The 19,293-nt window shown below is 37.5% G+C and overlaps 1 protein-coding gene across 2 annotated transcripts in view; it reads left to right on the top strand.

The window, feature by feature from the left end:
• Positions 1-1,863: 1,863 nt before the first annotated feature.
• Positions 1,864-19,293, top strand: part of thbs2b (thrombospondin 2b) — a 30,213-nt gene continuing 12,783 nt past the window's right edge. Inside the window, exons 1-11 of one of the 2 annotated variants that reach the window (XM_051124139.1) lie at positions 1,864-2,008; positions 3,346-3,448; positions 3,830-4,060; positions 4,219-4,271; positions 12,431-12,501; positions 12,821-13,377; positions 13,667-13,751; positions 15,888-16,099; positions 16,564-16,798; positions 18,244-18,414; positions 18,491-18,667. In XM_051124139.1, the coding sequence (XP_050980096.1) occupies positions 12,435-12,501; positions 12,821-13,377; positions 13,667-13,751; positions 15,888-16,099; positions 16,564-16,798; positions 18,244-18,414; positions 18,491-18,667 (1,504 nt within the window). In that variant the 5' untranslated portion in view covers positions 1,864-2,008; positions 3,346-3,448; positions 3,830-4,060; positions 4,219-4,271; positions 12,431-12,434. Of the gene's footprint in view, positions 2,009-3,345; positions 3,449-3,829; positions 4,061-4,218; positions 4,272-11,228; positions 11,784-12,430; positions 12,502-12,820; positions 13,378-13,666; positions 13,752-15,887; positions 16,100-16,563; positions 16,799-18,243; positions 18,415-18,490; positions 18,668-19,293 lie in introns of those variants that run through there. The other variant, XM_051124138.1, reaches the window with a different exon arrangement.

Here is a 19,293-nt window from a genome sequence, read left to right as displayed (position 1 = left end):
CCAGCATGTTAAAGTAATCATATTCTGCTGGTGGACCTCACCACAGCTTTGGGAGTTCTCTCCAGGGCTTTTCCTGAGTCACTGGATCTGGGGCAAAGTTGCAAGCGCTCGACATGCATCTCCATCGTGCCTCTTAAACCTGTCCGCCTGTCAGACAGCTGGAGAAAAATCCATCCTTCTGTCCTGCTTCAGAGTGCTCTGTACTTAAGACAGCATAATTAGAGACTTGAATCTTCCTCCTCTAACCACACAAAACTTACATCATTTTTGAATGAAATCGGCTATGTTTGATTTGAGGGCACATTCTTGAAAACTAGGTCTATTCAGTCAAGACACTGAGGAGAAAGTTTACTAAAACTGGAACTGTAATGTGGTTTTGAAAATAAGAGACAGGTTTTTTTTTTTTTTTTTTTTTTTTTTGCCATGCAAAATACCATGCAAATTTGATGATTTTGCCTATGAGATCATGAGAAGCTCTGATCATAAAGGGACTGGCTGGAGTGTGTGAACGTGCCGACATGGCTGTCGCCCCCCTTGGTGTGGAAGCTCAATTTAAAAGCAAGCCAAGTCAAATAAATGTTTATCCAGTGTAAACTCTTCCTGGAATCCAAACAGATGTCAGTGCCAGCTCTTACAGCACTGTCTGCTATGGACTATGGATTGCTTTACACTGTATCCCTGTTTTGTTTTGCTTTCAAATGCATTTAAAATGTAATGCTCATTTCACTTTTTTTAAACTATTAGATTACTAATTTCAATAGCGTGTAAAAATGATTTTAATGTTTTATTTACTTCAATGAAATATATTGTTTGTCAGTCTCAGAAACAAAACACTATTACAAATGAATGATGTAAAGTGTTTGTGAGAAAAATCAATCAGGTCACAGCCCTTGATTAAGTGTTTGATTACTAAATAATTTTAACTGAGTGACCAGTCAAGATGATGTTGAAAAGATGTAGAACTAAAGCCAAGATAACCAAAGTGATGATTAAAAAGTCGAAGTAGATCAAACTGATTGGTAAATGGAAATGTTTTGATAAAGCTGCATTTTCCTTTCCAAGTTTTTCTTCTGAACAGACATCTGGATGATTAAATCAAAGGAGAGTAAGAACAAACAGACAATGAACTATAGTAAATTATACAATTTCTTGTCTAGACAGTCACATGCAACACTTTCTCCTTTGTAACTCTCACATTTCAAGTTTTTTTTGTTTGTTGTTTGACAGGTGCACGCCATTTTGTTAAACACCCGATGAACTTCTTTTCTTGGACATTTACAGCATCAGAGATAAAAGGAAAAACCGGTAGGTCATGCATTTTTAATACTTTATGCCTCAGTCCTGCATTGTCTAAGAATGAGCTTTTACTGGATTTGTAGAGTGAGATTTGGCTTCCTGTTCTTATGTACAAGTGCTCTCTCTATCACTCATAAAAGAAGATTCTCACCATACCTGATTTACGATGTGCTCCGAGCTAGTTTTAACCAGTATTACATGTGCAGCTTGACCCAAAGCCTGAACTCTTCAGACAGCCAGTAGACTGCATCAAGTATTGGCAGTGTCTGTTGTTAGATATTTGGACCTTTCAAAGCTGTCTAATAGGCATGTGACCTGCAGGCTGATTATTTGTGAATATCTGAGCTCCTATTCCTAGGCTTGTAAATCTGTTTGTGCAGGCTAACAATACCCAAAAGAGCTTTAGATTGCTGAACAATTTGATAAGTTTGGCAGGTTGTTTTTATATAAATCACTTCATAAATTTAGATGATTTGTACTTATGATTTACAAAAACAGCCAAGTTTGAGCAAGAGAAATAAAGACTGAATTCTTTAACCTTTCGACACTGTTTCATCTGGCTCTGATGGTCTACTCCACTGAATGCGCAAGAGTGTTGATGGTTTTATTCTCTTTAACAGTCCACAAGACAGAACAGCAGGTTCTAGTGTGTTCCAGTTAGGCTCCTGCCTCAGCAGCACCACATGCATGCATCGCGGTACACTAAAAAAAGGTAAGATTTACCGAATTTTTATTTTGGAAGTTTTAGCACATATCAATTTTAAGTAAAACTTCAGTATTGTATTAAGTAAAATCTACAAAACTAAGTTAGGTAAAATTAGCAAAAGAAAATAAGTAAATGTAATGTGGACAGTTAGAGTTTGATGAGTCATTTCTACTTAATTATTTTAAGTTAAATCTGCAATGCTCAAGTACATTTCACTCAGTCACAGTTTTTAAAATTTACTTAAACAGTATAGCACTGGGAAAAAAGCATGTTTTTAAAGCATGTGGTTCACTTACAAGCATGTAAGTAAGCAATTAAACAGCTTGTTATCTTTTTAAGATAACATATCCAGCCAATACAATTACTACCCAATTGAACACAGAGACCTCAATACTGTGTACACTATACACAATGATGGTAACAATCAGTGGATAGTGTTTGAGTATGAATGGCTCATTTTGAGTAGAAAATTAACTCCAGGTATCAAAAAACAGTAAGTTACTAAACCTAACAACAAAAGCAACCATAAAACAGTGTAAATACAACTTGAAAGCAGTGAAAAATATGCATGATGGGAAAAACGGGATCATAACTTAACATTTACTTAAAGAATCCTTGTAAACATAAACAATTCCAAGTAAAATATACTTTTTAGTTCAAACTTTCATTTCTACAAACTTTGAGTACTAATATAAAATTTACTTTAATTTTTAATTCTTGCCTCAACTAAATTAATGTAGAAATTACATTTTTTATGTAGTACTTACTTCACCACAAAATCATTTTTATCAGTGTACTCTCATGAATAAAGTCAAAAACTGACACAGAAAAGAAGAAATTGTTGAATAAAGTCGTTATTTTTGTTTTCCTAGGTCATACATGTTTACCTAAAGAATTCTCGTAGCTTCATAAAATTAAGGTTGAACCACTGATGTTACATGGACTGTTTTAATGATGTCCTTACTACCTTTCTGGGCCTTGAATGTGTCAGTTGCGTTGCTGTTTGTGCAGGGTCAGAAAGCTCTTGGAATTCTTAAAAATATCTTAAAGGACTTATGGGTTTGGAACGACATGAGGGTGAGTAATTAATGACAGAGTAGAGTTTTCAGTTTTAAATTTTGGAGATATTAGGTTAGGTTTAGCACCATTGGATTGTAGACATTGTGGACCAGGCTTTTGCAAACTGGTTTGGGATATGGTTTTGCTCTATCGCAAAATAAAGTACAATGTAACTTCAGATAAATGTTACTGGTAAACTAAGCCTAATTTGATTTTGCTTCCAGCTACCAGTAGCATGTATCACTTTCAGCCTCATTTAACACATTTTCATGTTTAAACCACAGAATGCAGTAGAGCCTAGCAGCTTTGAAGCCTTTTGTCTGGATGAAAGAGAATGATGTTTTTTAGACGTATCTCTCACCATTGCAAACCATCACAGCTTTCTGGGTAAGTGTGTTAAAGAGTTTCACTGGGGCACATTTGTGGAACAAACCATGGCGCAGGGCCTCTGATTTCCTTCATTTGTGGTGGAGCCCTGGAGAGAGAGCTGTCACTCAAAACATGCATGACTTGGGTATCTCCATAGGAAGCTGGTGCTGATTATGGGAAATAGAGACTGATCTCATGTTTGGCCTGAGCAGACATGTACTTAAAGAAGAGGTCTCTAAAAAACGAGGGGAATATTAAAGCTTCATTGCTTGTTTTTAACTGTATGTTTAGACTTGATGCTATCAATCACCTGACGTAAGTTTAAATGTATGATCTGTTGTAGCAATAACCTCTGACAGGAGGATCAAGAACATATTGAAAATCATTTCTCTCTTTTAGGCTACACAGACATTTTCCACTGAACTCCGAACGTGCCTATATCGCGGCTAGTCGTTTGGGTGCGTCAGGCTGTGAAAGCCATGACTCACCATCTCCAGTGCCTCTCCACAGGAATGTTCCTCTACCTCTCTGTGAGGCTGAATTCACATCTGGATGTGGAGATGGAGCTTGATTCCCTGAATCTCAGTGCTGGAATCCTTTTCTGTTTGACACATCAGCTGCTAAAGCCTGGTAAACTAACTTCTCACCTGCTTTCCTCTTTTTAAAGACCTCAAGAAAAGAAGTGTTAATGTGCTACAGCCATAATTAAGTGGATATTTGTGTTTTTCCTCATTATAGTCACAGATGGAAGCCTCCTAAGCGCTTGACTTGATTTGTTTTTCCAACAGGGGCCAGAAGAACAAGAGAGAGCTTATGAACACACCATCCAAATAGAAAACAGGTAGTCTTTATAAACCACATTTCGTTTTTCTGCTGAACACAGAAGAAATTGGGTTTTTTGTCCATAAAGTGAAACCAGTTGGATATAGTGTTGTTTGGACCCCATTAACGTTCAACAACAACAGAATTACAACATTCTTCAGAATTGTTCCACAAAAGAATTAATGTGGAAATAATTTGGAATGACAGCGAAGACAGCATTTCTGGGTGAACTATGAGAACAGTTCAGACAGAACGTATGCGAAAGGAGTGATTTGTACACGTGAGCAGCTCAGATTTATATCCCCCTGGCTTTCTAAATCTCTCAGCAGAGAAACCAGCATTTGATCTCAAAGACAAGTTTTCTGCTGGTTTCATGAGTGAGTTCCTCTACCAGTTAGGAAAGAGTAGCGTCTGCGTTTGGTTAGCTCCAATTAACCCAATTCAAACAGTCCCTGCCAAGAGGCGGGAACAATTCCTGGGGAAATTTTCTCATGAACTTGTGTTATTGTTTTGGGTAGAGTCCCCATTGAACACTCTGATGTACTCCATGTCCGAGAAGAGGACTGATGCCTCAGCACAATTAAAAAAGACCACAGCTCAGAGTTTTGCTCCATGGGTTCATTCTTGGGTCTGGGCAGTTAGAATGAAAGTTGAATGTAGTGTCATTCATGAGAAAAGCTTTGCTTTATTTCATCTGAATTAAATCAGTCATCTCGAGTAAGATCAAGTGTGTCTGGAAGGATCAAAGGTTTGGCTGAAGGTCGTCAGGTTCAAATTCCTCCATGAGGTCTTTGACAAATGAAACCCCGGGATAACGGAATGACTTCTACTGACCCCATTTACCATCAGAAATCTGATCTTATCGTCATGAAAAAATGTCTGGCTACATTTCGGACAGACAAAAATATCTGATTTCATCAGACATGCTCTTTGTTAATGTGAAATGAGTACATTAGTTGAAAAAAAAATGTACAGTTACCTTTATTCAAGCCTCATAATTGAGACACAAGCCACCAGGAGCCAGGGGCGAGTGTTATAAACCAGCTGAACCTTTAACCAGTAAACCACTTTTGAGAAACTATTTTAGAAGCCCAAGGGCAAGGCCAGGAATGCATGCACAGTAAGGAGGTAAAATAAGCAAAACAAGGAATAATACAATGCAGCGGTTCGCCTGCCAGTCTCACTTCTGTTCTGAGTACCTTTGAAAAATTAAATGACTGCCTCTCCCACTGTTCATCCATTTCCTCTGCTGTCACAGTGGTCATGCAATGGGGTCCAAAACGGGGTCTAAATCCCATTTAAACCTTGAAATAAGCAGCAAAAAATAGACAGATTAAAGGGGTCATCGGATGCCCATTTTCCACAAGCTGATATGATTCTTTAGGGTCTTAATTAAAAGTCTATAATATACTTTGGTTAAAAATTCTCAATAGTTGAGTAAAACAACACCCTTTTTAGCTTGCCAAAATCAGCTTTGCAAAAATCATCTCATTCTGGTCGAGGCTGCTTTAAATGCAAATGAGCTCTGCTCGCCCTGCCCCTCTCTTCTCTCTGTGGAGAGACGAGCCTGTTTACTTTAGCGGCGAAACTTGCTAACTAGCGCATTATTAGGAAAGGCGATTGCAAAGATTCATAAAAAACCCTTATACTCACTTCTGCTGTAAGTGAAGCTGGATCACGAATGATTTGGGCGAACATAGACGGATATATGTAGATCGGGAGGTGCATTCCTTTCACAAACAAATTTAATCCAGCTCAGATGTCGGGAGTAAATGACAACCACTACGTTCATTATTACATCCAACAACACAACACCTCAATCCCTCAATTCTTGTCTAACTTACATCCCTGCTCTGGCATCAAAACAATGGAGGCCGGACTGTTACAACTGATCTTACAACTGACTTCTATGGTGTCCGTGAGTTTGAACTTCCCAATGCAGTTTAAATGCAGCTTCAAAGGGCTCTAAACGGTCCAAGCCAAGGAAGAAGGGTCTTCTCTTTCGAAACGGTCTGTTATTTTCTAAAAAAATTTATATACTTTTTAACCTCAAATGCTTGTCTTGTCTAGCTCTCCGATTTGCATGCATAGTCTGTGTAATCTGGGTCGATACATTTAGGGTAGGTTGAAAAATTCCCATCTCCTCCAACTTCAAAATCGTCCTACATCACTGCAGAAGTACCAACCTAGTGTTTACAAAGTGAACGTGCAAAAAAGATCAAATGCTCTTTACAGAAAATAACTGATCGTTTCGCTAGATAAGACCCTTATTCCTTGGCTGGGACTGTTTAGAGCCTTTTGAAATGAAGTTCCAAACGTAGGTTCGGGAGGAGCCTAATCATTCAGTCCTGTCAATCATCATTACGAGCCTATATAAGCAGCTCTCATTGCACCGTCCCAGCCTCCGTTCTTCCAGCATCCCTCCACCTCCCCTTCTCCTCCTCTGTGTCTGTCATTCTCCCTCAAGATAATATTGCAATGGGGGGTCGAACTCTGCGCTCAAGCCGAGCCTTGGGTTCGAGCCTCCATTAAGGACAGCAAGCCAAGTTTGTTTACCATTGCCCATAAGGACTGGATGGGCAGGCGAACTCGTGAAACTGCATTTAAATTGCATTTTTGGAGTTCAAACATGCAGGCACCATAGAAGTCCACTATATGGAGAGAAATCAAAAAACATTATTTCTTTACGACTGAAGAAAGAAAGACAAGAAAACAGACTTGATGAAGGGATTAAGCCATACTGTGCTTTCTGTTTTAGTTCTTTTGACAGATACTGTGCCAAATGGCTCAAAACACAACTTTAAAGACCTTTTATGTTAGAATAAGAAGTTTAAATATAGTTTAAAAACTACACTTTTTGCCCAGAAGACCTATAGTTTCATATATTGAGACTACCCTGATATTGACCTTTACATCCCTAATATTTAGGTGTTTTCTAGCTTTATAGTCATTGGCTGTCTTGGCAAAAATACTGAGAGACTAATTAAAAATAGAAGAAAACACAAAATCAAAATCCCATCAAATTATCTAGAGGAAATTGAATAGAGGACTGAATTCAGTGACCTAAATACCTTGAAGTGATGTGGGGAAACCGCAAACACCAGGATTCATGCACTCTTAAAAAAGGTTGTGTCTAAAAACTCTGAATGCACTTAATGGAGGAATGGGTACATTTTTTCCTTCTCCTTCTCCTTCTCCTTTTTTTTTTTTTTTTTTTTTTTTTTTAAGTATGTACTGCATTAAGTCAGACACATATGTTTCTTTGTAGCTATTGCACAATTAAATTTTTCACGCTAAAATTTCGATTTTGCACTGTCCACAGAAGACAATCAAGTGATTAAATTATATTTCCTTTTAAATTTATAGTTAATTTAGAGCATGCTTTCTTAACCACAGTGGCGGCATTTTTAAACATCTTTTACTAGTCAATTCTAGGCAATTCAGAAAAGTCTAAATATAAATGAACCACCACAGGCCACACTTTTCCACTTCAGCAAGGAAACCGGATTTATCTTACTGACTGATCCAATGACATCATCTCTATTTTCCTGACAAAGAAATATTACCCACAAGTTTGATTTATAGATGTTGCCTGTCACACAGTTTGAACAAGAGAACCTGACTATGAAACTGGAGACTTAAAATAATTCAATGCTTTTGGTAGAAACAGTATGTTTACTGGACATCTCAGTGTTTTATATTGATACATCTTGTGCTTTTTTCTCATATGTAATCAATCTCCCACTTTAAGAGTTTCCAATAAGAAAATATGGCAAACTGATATTTGTAGCATATTAGTCTGCAGCTCACTTCTTTTATGCATAATGCCAGAAGTAACAAAATCATTAAGTTTAATCATTCAGAGCGAAATGTGAGCAAATGCCCATTTGAAGTTTCAAAAGAATTTAACGTATCAACTCACATAACCCATGACATTTGGTGCCTTTCACTTTGCATTACTCCAAAAAATTAAATCACACATGCATACCCATTTCTGACTTTTACAAGATTGGAAACTGTGTAAATTGCCCAAGCGGAAAAGAACATAAAAAATAAATTGGTAACAAAGTGAGAGAAACAAAAAATATATTATAACAATAAAAAAAAGATTTCCCTGGGGCCAGAGACGTAAAATGGCTGAGATAAAATGGGAATTCTAAAGACTTTGTACAGCATTCCCTCATTGTTAGCTCATAGAGTGCAACGTCAGTCTGGAAGTCATTAGCTAAATGTTCCATTTTAATGACAGATATATGAATACTTTGGGAGGTGAGGAGAGGGGAAGGCTATCTGCTTATTATGTAATGTGGGCATTAGGTTCTGTGACGTAAGAAGGATCAGAAGCTTTGCTATAAATTTTGTCTAGCTTATGCTGTGATTGCTATGGAGACTGGAGTTACTAATATGTTTACAGCACATTGGATAAATGAAGAGCAATTTGGTTTAAAGCATGGTTGTTTAGAAATATTAAGCAAAAATGGTACATGCACAACCAGAAAACCAAAATATGTTTTTCAGTGTTTCCAGAACTCCTGTCCATGCTAATAAGATGTATCTGTTATGTGCATTGGTTTACTATATGTTTGCTTTTATTTAGGTTTGAAACCCAGAAAGTGTTTTGATTCCTAAGACTCCTATCATTTATTATCTGTACAAGAAGTGGTCAAAAGGCAACAAGAAAGAAAAAGAAGATTGATTGATGATTCTCCTGCTTTGAACTTGGAACATACTGGATTGAAATCAATCTGGTAAGCTTCCCAGTGACCCCATGGGAAAAGCCTAGTGGTCAGAACATCCTTCTCTCCGTTATGATTATGTTTGCTAGGTATGCAGTCTACAAAAAAAGTTGTACTTTCACACTATGAGCATTTATTTATTGAACAGTTCAGAAAATATATGTGCAATGACGTGCCCTTTCCTCTGCATCAAAGTGGTAGCTCTATAATTCATTTTAAAAAGCCATTATAGAACTTTATGAATGTTTTTAAAGCTGCACTTGGCCTTTAAGAGCTAAACTGACTTATAGCTACGTATTAAAAGGTAAGCTCATGATCATATGATGTATGTGCTTTGGCAGGCATCCCTGTTCTGCATGCATTATGTAATTAACGAGGAACCTTTCTCAAGAGCTGATTATAAAATACACATCTTGGCAAAACAACATTAGAAACTGTTTGAAAACCAAGAACTGTAATTTAGACTCCACGGACACATCAATTCGGGTCAAAGGAAGGAAGAAATGTTATTTTGTGCACTCTAATCAGGCACTTAAAAGAAGGCAGCGCTCATGGGGATACTTTCTCATTTCAGACGTATACAGGATATAATGTCATTTCCAGCATAAAGTAGTGAAATATACAATGATGTCATTCTTTTAACCCTCTGCTGAGGCCAGATTGTGCGAGAGCTCTTTCTGATTTGTTTCACCTAGAGCATATTGTAAACACGTACATCATCTGTCTCATCTGCTGTAGTATATCTCCACTTTATGTGCTTTCATAAGATGTTCCCACTCTGCAAAAAAATTGATGGAATGTCTTCCTTTGTGTTTTCAGAAAGGGATGGAGTGCATTTTCAAAGGAATGTGAAACTCTTGAGAGAACAGGTCAAATTAAAGTCATACATCTTAAATGGTAAATGCCACGTTGTGCTGTGAGGTGTTCGTTGTTCCTACGGGTATATTCAGTGTAAAGGAGAATTTATAAAGACCATCTATCTATCTGTCTATCAGTAGTGTGCTGAAGTCCTAAAAGTTTATTTTCTTAAAAAAAGATTACTTAGACTTTCAGAAAAAAAAAACAATTCTGTTTTCTATTTTTACATTAACAATGTAATCAATATTCTATTTATTAAAATCATGAATCTTGTCAAGTTTTTTTTTTACATTTATTAAAATAAGGCAGTAACAATTTAAATAATATATTTTATTTGTGAACTTATGTTCTATTCTTTTTAATAGTTAACTTTTATCTGTTTTTGAATTTTTCTTGTGCTTTAAATTTCATAAAGCTGATTACTCATTTAAAACTCCCATAGATCATGTTTTCAGGCCGTAACAAAGTGGTTATATCTAAGTGTGTGAGTTGTTTAATTACTTTTTAAAACTGGTCTTCCCATCAAAGCCATTATATTGTTCATTCAGACTGATTCGCGAACGCGAACAAGCACGATCACAAGAGGCGGAATTGATTGCATGAACCAATCACAGCCGAACATAACCACTCATATCCAATCAGATCGTGATGGAGGCATTGCCTCCTTTCACGTGACTTTCCACATTCATTCTCAACAGAGGAAACAGCTCATCATTCAATGCAAGGTTGCCCAACCCAGTTCCTGGAGATCTACCTTCCTGCAGAGTTTAGTTCCAACCTTGATCAAACACACCTGTTTGTAATTGTCAAGTGCTCCTTCAGATCCTAATTAGTTGGTTCAGGTGTGTGGAGCTAAGCTCTGCAGAAAGGTAGATCTCCAGGAGCAGGGTTGAGCACCCCTGATTTAATAAATCGACAGCCTATCAGCTAATCTTCAACATGTTTTACACTAAACAATACTTTTGGGTTGAATTTTTTCAATACTTTTTGAGTTCACACTAAAAAATGCCATTTTATAAGAGAAGTCACTGACTTCTCTTATAATATCTAAGTTGTTACAACTTAACATTTCAAGTTGACTAAACTTATTTTAGTTAACTGAACTTAAAATTTTAAGGCAGCAGGGTAACAAATTACTAGCTAGCTATCTGTCTGTCTGTCTGAATATTTATGGGACATATTTGGTATTTGAAATTGCGCTATAGTGTTACAGCATGGAAATTATTTAAATATTATTTTAATTTATAAGTAACGTTATAGTTATACTGTACATATGTACTGGCTCTCTCTCTGATATATATATATATATATATATTGGTATGAAGTATCTGGCATTTGTCTACTGACACTTATTTTCTAGTGCTTTTTAATATAAACCTGACTTGAATCTTAACCTTCTCACATACCTATGCTCACATTTAGGTCTTCACCCTTACCCCAACAGCCCCAGGCGCGATTCAGAAATGCATTAGCTAATGAAAACTGTCATGACGTGCTGTCACAGCAACAACCCGCACCTCTCCAGTCCAGCGCAACCCTCCTCCAGCACCCCAAACCCTCCCCTTTTGAAACCAAATATGCGCCCCTCGTGATAAAATTCAAGGGAGATCAGTTATGAGGAGGGAGCCCGTGAGTCCGGCATCATCTGGATTTATCACGTATCAGCTTTGGAACATAAAGACATTGTTCAGTAACACCTCATGATTGACTGCATTCCTCCGTGAACCGTGTAAGCCGCGTCGTGCGCGCATTTTAAACTTTGCGCTCGGGGACCCGTGGCATCTCCAGGTTTTACGCAATGAATTTTTGATCATTATTCTGGGTTTACCATTGTGGAACTGACTGAGGAGTAGAGCGGAGAGTTATTTTTGTCTTGTACGTATAGTTTTTGTTAGTTATTTTTTTGCGGGAATTCACGGAGCTCACCTTTGGTTCGGGTAAGTAGTGTGCTTGTCACTTTTCTATTGTTGCTGCTTCGTGTGAAGCCAAAACAAAAGTGGCGTGGGCTTTTAAAAGTGTGTATTCTTTTTACATATGCTATATATGCGTTATAACCTCAAAATCTTTTAACAACCACAATAATCACGTTTTATTCAGAGCGCGCCAGGTAGACTCTCCAGTTGCAGGCGCGCGAAGAGGTAACCATAGCAACTCTACGCTGATCAAACGTTTATTGTTTAGTAGCTAAGTAAAATACTTTATTGTATATACATATAACAAGTGTAATCACAAAAACGTTTTATGGACAATTTTGGTTGCGCGACTGAAATCTCAAAGGATTGTGCCCTGACGGAAATTCCTTAAAAAAACTTGTATAATTCGCGGTTTGAGTACCATTGATGTATTTGTTTGTACACTTGTGCTAAAGCTAATTTACAATTTTACTGTATAGACCACAGCATATGTTTTATACAAACTCGTTTACATGCTTTGGAGTGGTCAGCCTGATAAATTCAGTGGATTTGGGTATGTCTGCTAACGTATGTTTAATGCTAGGTGAGGTCTCCTTGTTTTCAACAGAGCAACCGTGGGCAGGTAATTTAATTAGCATGAATTAATATTTGGTTACCATTGTTATTCACAGAAGAATGATTCTCCGAAGGTGTCTTCGAATGTTGGCCCTTTTGCTTCTGTTCACCTTCGCAAAATCTCAAGGTAATACTGTTTCCTTGATCATTTGTATTAAATAATCTTTATTACTTCTTATTTGAATGTGTGTGGTCTTAAACCAGCATGAATCATATGAGTTATATTGTTGTTGTACTATAGCATATATATATATATACATATGTATATATACATACAGTTAAGTGTTACACCATCTTTAATCACCTTTTTGGCTTCATTTTAAATGGTCCTGTTTTGTAAAATATTCTGTGTAGCTCAATAAACATGGTCTCAAATTTTATATACAGTGACACATTAAATATAGAATTACTGAATGTAAAATAACAAAACATGTACCTATTTTTAGACGCACAACTGGAAGATGAAACCGTTTTTGACTTGTTTGAAACCAGTGGGATCTCACGCAAGACTATCGGCGTGAAGCTTTTCAAAGGTTTGGACAACGATGCTCCAGCATACCGCTTCATCCGTTTCGACCAGCTCCCCTCGGTTAGCTCCACAGCGCTCCAAAAGCTCCTTTTGCAGATACAAAACAATGAAGGCTTCATTCTCACAGCCACTCTGCGCCAGGACCGCACATCCCGCGGCACCATTCTTGCACTGGAAGGCCCTGGAGAGCGCAGGCAGTTTGAAGTTGTTTCGGATGGAAGAACCAACTCTTTAGATTTGGTGTACTGGTGGGCCGACGGCTCACGCAATGTGATCTCCTTTGAGGACGTAGACCTCTCCGATTCACAGTGGAAGAATGTAACACTCTATGTGCATGGAGAGACGGCAACTTTGTACATTGGTTGTGGGCTCATTGATAGCTTTATTTTAGACGAACCTTTCTATGAACACCTGAGCGCCACAGGTGGCCGTATGTATGTGGCCAAAGGGGCTACACGAGAAAGCCATTTTAGGGTATGTTTTACCTCACATTATTGAGAAATGTAAAGTGCATGACAGTAGAATGCATTAAGCTACAGGATATAAAGAATAGTAACTAATACATTTTTGATCTTTGTAAGGGAATTTAGTCAGTATTAGCAGCTGCAGTGCATGCCAAGCAAGTTGCTGGAAACTGAGTGATAAATTACAGCTGATCCTCCAGTGTTCTGTAAATCCAACCCAACTTCCCAGTCTTGGGAGATATATGTGAACGGTTGAAAATTGGCAAAGCAAACCTGACAGCAGCTGTTGTTTCTTTCAGGGCTTGCTGCAGAATGTACGTTTTATCTTTGACACCCCACTTGAGGACATTCTGGAGAGCAGGGGATGTGATCTTGCAAACCCAGGTAGGAGGGGCTTGTGAGCCTTAACATTCTTTTAACACTTTCAGCCAGCCAAAAAAGATTTGTGGGATCAAGATGAAGTTCCTGTTTAATTGGAACTGGTGTACGGAACATGTAGCTCACAGACAGGAAAGGGATTTGTTCTGTAATGATGTCCGTTCTGTTGGAATATTTTGTGTTTAGTTTTCCTTCGGTGTCAGCCGAATGGTGGCTATGGAAAGAATGGGTTCCTAAACTACAGGGTTTTGACATCCTTTGCTCAGGGGAAGGTTTTTGGCTCTTGACACTTGGCTTTCTAAATAAACATGCTTGGAGGGACTCACGCTTGTGGAGACCTGTGCACGCTCACTCAGATTAGCAGTAATCAGTGTGACTGAAGAAATTATTAGCTTGGAATTGCCATAACGTGCTTGTATTACAAGCCCGTATTTGTTTAAATAGGCCATCCATCAATCTAGTCTGATTTTGTGAGTGTTTTTCAGAGCACAACAGCCCTGTGATTTAGTTTTATGATTGCAATGTTTTTGTAATTGTACAAATATTGCATCTAGCTCACCTTTAGCTTATATTTAAATCATTTAACCTTGTTAGAAGTGAAGGGATTGTGTGTGGGGTCACATAGACGGGTCAGTAGGTCATAAGGCCAAGAAGGGAGGAAGGGCAGTTAAAGTTAAACATGAATGCAAGCACACACCCTCACATTGCCACATCCACACACACACACACACACACACACACAGAAACACACTTATAGCCACTTGAGGATTAAATGAGTTCTACAGGTATAGAAAAACAGTCCTGGCTCACATAAAGGAGGTCAAACCAAAATTCTTATTTTTTGTTATCTGGCAATAAAAAATGAATTAAGTGAATATATTTACAGTCTAATCTAAAAACAAAACGCTGGCTTATGTTTGACTTTCAATACTAGTTTATTGCGGTAACTCACACTACTGCCCCACCCAGACTTTAATATTATACTATTCCTTCTGAACTACTTAAAATAACTTCAAAAAATGTTGCTTCTAAAGACGGCGACGAAGAATTGCTGAGATAGGTCTGTGCGCCTAGAAATAGTTTGCTCGCGGTTACATGTGTGTTACATCACATGAGCCAATGAAACATTTTAATTTGGCTTCCTATTACAATCTTCAAGCGCCTGAGTGTCGTGTATAAAGAGGCTTTATTGCAAACAGGTTTAGTTGTCATGCTGTGAGATACCCAATGTCTGCATTCTCCGTCTTTGTATTTGCCTTTAAGGTGAAGTGTGTAATTTTTCAGACATTAAAAGACTTTGCCTTATCCCACCTTGCTAGAAATTAGGTTTTTTAAGGAAAATAGGATTTTTTTCCATATAGTGGACTTTATTGAGAGCGACTAAGTTGAATGTCCAAATTGCAGTTTCAAAGTGCAACTTCAAAGGACTCTGCACAATCCCAGCCGAGGAATAAGGGACTTATCTAGCAAAACATTTGGTCATTTTCTAAAAAAAAAAAAGTACGTACTTTTTAACCACAAATGCACCTCTTGCACTAGCTTGACTAGCTTGCACACACATTACATAGTCACGTTGGAAAGGTCATGCGTGACGTAGACGGAAGTAGCGCCCCAGTGTTTACAAAGCAGATGTGCAAACGTCATTTACAAAAAAAGGTAAAACAACGATGGTGGACGATTTTGAAGTTGAGGAGAAAATGACCAAAATGTCCTGCCTTTTTGGAACTGGAGTACACAGACGAAGAAATGCAATCGCAGAGCTAGTGCAAGATGTGCATTTGTGGTTAAAAAGTATACTGTATACTGCAATTTGGACCTTCAACCCATTGGCTCCCATTGAAGTCCACTAAATGAAGAAAAATCCTAGAATGTTTTCCTCAAAAGCCTTAATTTCTTTGCGACTGAAAAAAGAAAGACATGAACATCTTGAATGACATGATGGTGAGTAAATTATCAGGAAATTTTTATTCAGGAAGAGATAACTGATCCTTTAAATGTTCTATTATGGATGGGATATTGTAGTATAGACTACTTAAAAGTTTGGGATGGTAAAAATATCTCTTGTGCTCACCCAGGCTGCATATGAGATGCCACTTTGTTCATCACACCAAACTAATTAGAATTTGTTCTCTCATTCCTCAGTGGAGGCGAATGTAGTCAGCGAGAGTGCAGAGTTGGTGGAGGTTCCATCTTCCATTGCCACCAATGTGATTGGCCAGAATACAGATGTTCCAGCAACCAGCTCCTCAGAACTGATGTGTGAACGTTCCTGTGAGGAACTGGCCAACCTTTTCCAGGAGCTCAAGGGTCTCAGAGTTGTCGTTAGCAACCTCATAGATGGTCTGCAGAAAGTGGTGAGTCCTTTTGTGTTGCTTTGACATATCCAAATGTAACCCGTGTTATCCTATACTTTATCAAGTCTGGGCACAGACTGTATAACTTCTGTAATTCAGAAAAGAGAAGCTTTCCTTGCCTCTTAGATCTCAAACGCAGATAGAGCATGCCATATTGTTGATGTTAACTGATTTTGTCAGATGTTTAAAAAACGCAAGGGTAGTTATGTTCTAGGGCACACGAACAGGATAGTTGGACCATAATTTGGTATCTACCCACATAACTGTGGCAGGAATGTGAGCTTAGTAAATCACTGTGTTTGACGTTTTCTGTTGGAAAACATCTGAAATGTTCAATGCATGAAAATTTATAGTTAGTTTGACTGCTGGTTATATTTGAATGTGTGGAAAGAGTGAATGACGTCTTATTGCAGCATGAAGATGAACAACTGTGATTCATTTCATTTCAAACTGACTTTTTTTAGACAGAAGAAAACACTGCAATGAAGGAGGCACTAAATAAGATGCAGAGTCTTTCGGAGCAAACTATGTGTTGGCAAGATGGCCGTATGTTTGAGGACAAAGAGGACTGGATTGTGGATAGCTGTACTAAATGTACCTGCCAAGAAGGAAAAGTTGTTTGCCGTCAGATCACTTGCCCTCCAGTGGCATGTGCCAATCCATCCTTCATCGATGGCGAATGCTGTCCAGTTTGCCTTCGTAAGTGCTTGCATAAGCAAACAGACATACAATCTATTTTAATTTGTCTTTTGTTTCTAGTCTTTTGATAACAATGTAAACAGCTGTACTGGTAACACTGGTAGCTGTTACTGTTAAAAAGTACTGGTAACACTTTACAATGAGGTGTCATTTGTTAACATTAGTTAATGGATTAACATGAACACACAATGAACAATACATTTATTACACTATTTGTTAATCTTTGTTAATGTTAGTTAATAAAAATACAGTCGTTCATTGTTTGTTCATGTTAGTTCACAGTGCATTAACTAATGATAACAAACACAACATGTGCTTTTATTAATGCATTAGTAAATGCTGAAATGAACATTATGCTGAAATGAACACGATTAATAAATGCTGTAGAAGTATTGTTCATTCTTAGTTCATATTAACTAATGTAGTTAACTAATGAACCTTATTGTAAAGTGTTACCTCTATTTTAATAGATTATTTATTTATTTAGAAAAAAAATCTGTATATATATTAGTATTATATAAATATATAATTATATATAGTTTATATAAATTATTTTCTTTTGAACTTTCTATTCAGCAAAGAGTCCTGAAAAAATGTATCACAGATTCCACAAAAATATTAAGCAGCACAATTGTTTTTGATAATTTATTGATAATATATATATATATATATATATATTTTTTTTTTATTGATAATAATAAGTTTCTTGATTACCAAATTAGCATATTAGAATGATTTCTGAAGGATCATGTGACACTGAAGACACTGAAGAGTAATGATGCTGAAAATTTTGCAACAATTATTTATTTTTTACTATATTTTTGATCACATAAATGTAGCCTTGATGAGCCTAAAAGACAATTTTTTGAAAAAAAAAAAATGTTACGGACTCCAACATTTTGTGTGTTTAAAAAGATATACAGCATGCAAGTTTACATTCTCCTTTCAGAATCCTTAAAAATGTTCATTAATTTACCAAAATTAGAGGGATCATGCAAAAACAAGCACAAAAACAAACCACAAGCAGTTCTGTCATGGCAAGGTTGAGTTGAAGGTGATGGTCCTTCATCCAGCAAGAAATGTCTGTAAGATAAGCTGAACAGCAGGGAGTTTAACTGTTCAGGACAAACAAGAGACTCATGAACAACTATCACTTAAAACAACAACAACAACACAGTGTTAAGAATCAAGGGGATTTAAACTTTTGAACCTGGTCATTTTTATAAATTCAGCTATTATTTTCTCTTGTGGACTATATGTAAACATCTTTTATGTGAAATATCTTATTCAGGTCAGTACTAAATAATAACATGCATTTTGAATGATCCCTCTTATTTTGGTAAAATAATTAACATTTTTAATGATTCTTAAGAGAGGATGTAAACTTTTGACCTCCACTGTATAGTTGTACATTTTCTTATAATATGGTATATGTCTTTGTCTAGCAATGGACAGTGATGACGGCTGGTCTCCATGGTCAGAATGGACTCAGTGCACAGTCACATGTGGAAGTGGCACTCAACAGAGGGGGCGCTCTTGTGATGACACAAGCAATACATGTTCCGGACCCTCGATTCAGACACGCAAGTGCAGTTTGGGAAAATGTGACCGCAGAGGTATAAATACAACCACTGAATGTTTAATAGCTGGTGAATCATCGTAGCATGCTTATAGTTACATTAATTTTTGCAGTTCGTCAGGACGGTGGCTGGAGCCTATGGTCTCCCTGGTCGTCCTGCTCAGTGACGTGTGGAGAGGGACTGATCACTCGCATCCGTCACTGCAATGCTCCTGTTCCACAAAGAGGCGGAAAAGACTGTGAAGGTGAAGGGCGAGAGACACAGAGCTGCCACGCAGACCCCTGTCCAAGTGAGTGTTGCATATTCAATCGCTACTGTTATATTTAACGTCAACGTGTTAGCGGCTTTTAAAAAAAAATTACGCTGTTAAACATTAACTTTGACAGCCCTACAAAATTTAAAGCTCAACCCTAAATTGAGTCTAACCACACACATGCTCATATAGAAACTATCTCATCCACCCTGCTGTTCAGATCTCTTAACTGGAAAACACTGAGAGGATGAAGTCATTCTTTCCAGGGCTTATATTATCGTTAGAGCAGGGAGGGTGCACAAATTTGGGCAATTTGTTCAATCAGAGGATTATGGCAAAGATGCTTATGACATGCCTGATAAATGAGATTCACATCAGAGACACAGCAGATGACTGGGAACACCCTGAGAAATTTCTCGATCAGAGGTTATTTCATGTTTAGGATCTGGGCTAACTTTTAGTTTCTGAATAGCAGTGCCAGAAGAGGGTAAGCCATGTGTATTGTGCCTGCTTATTTTTGGTGTTTGTGCGTTATTTCCACATTAGCGAGGAATGTTCAAGCACACAGATTGCGATATATTGGAGGCGTTATATAACATAACATTTGGTCCAAAAGTTATATCTAAAAATGATTTTTGGGTAGTTTTTTTAGTTAGTTTCAT

The sequence above is a fragment of the Labeo rohita genome, chromosome 12, assembly GCF_022985175.1.
Source record: "Labeo rohita strain BAU-BD-2019 chromosome 12, IGBB_LRoh.1.0, whole genome shotgun sequence".
NCBI classification, from domain to species: Eukaryota; Metazoa; Chordata; class Actinopteri; order Cypriniformes; family Cyprinidae; genus Labeo; species Labeo rohita.
This window is presented reverse-complemented; position numbering and strand designations above follow the sequence as displayed.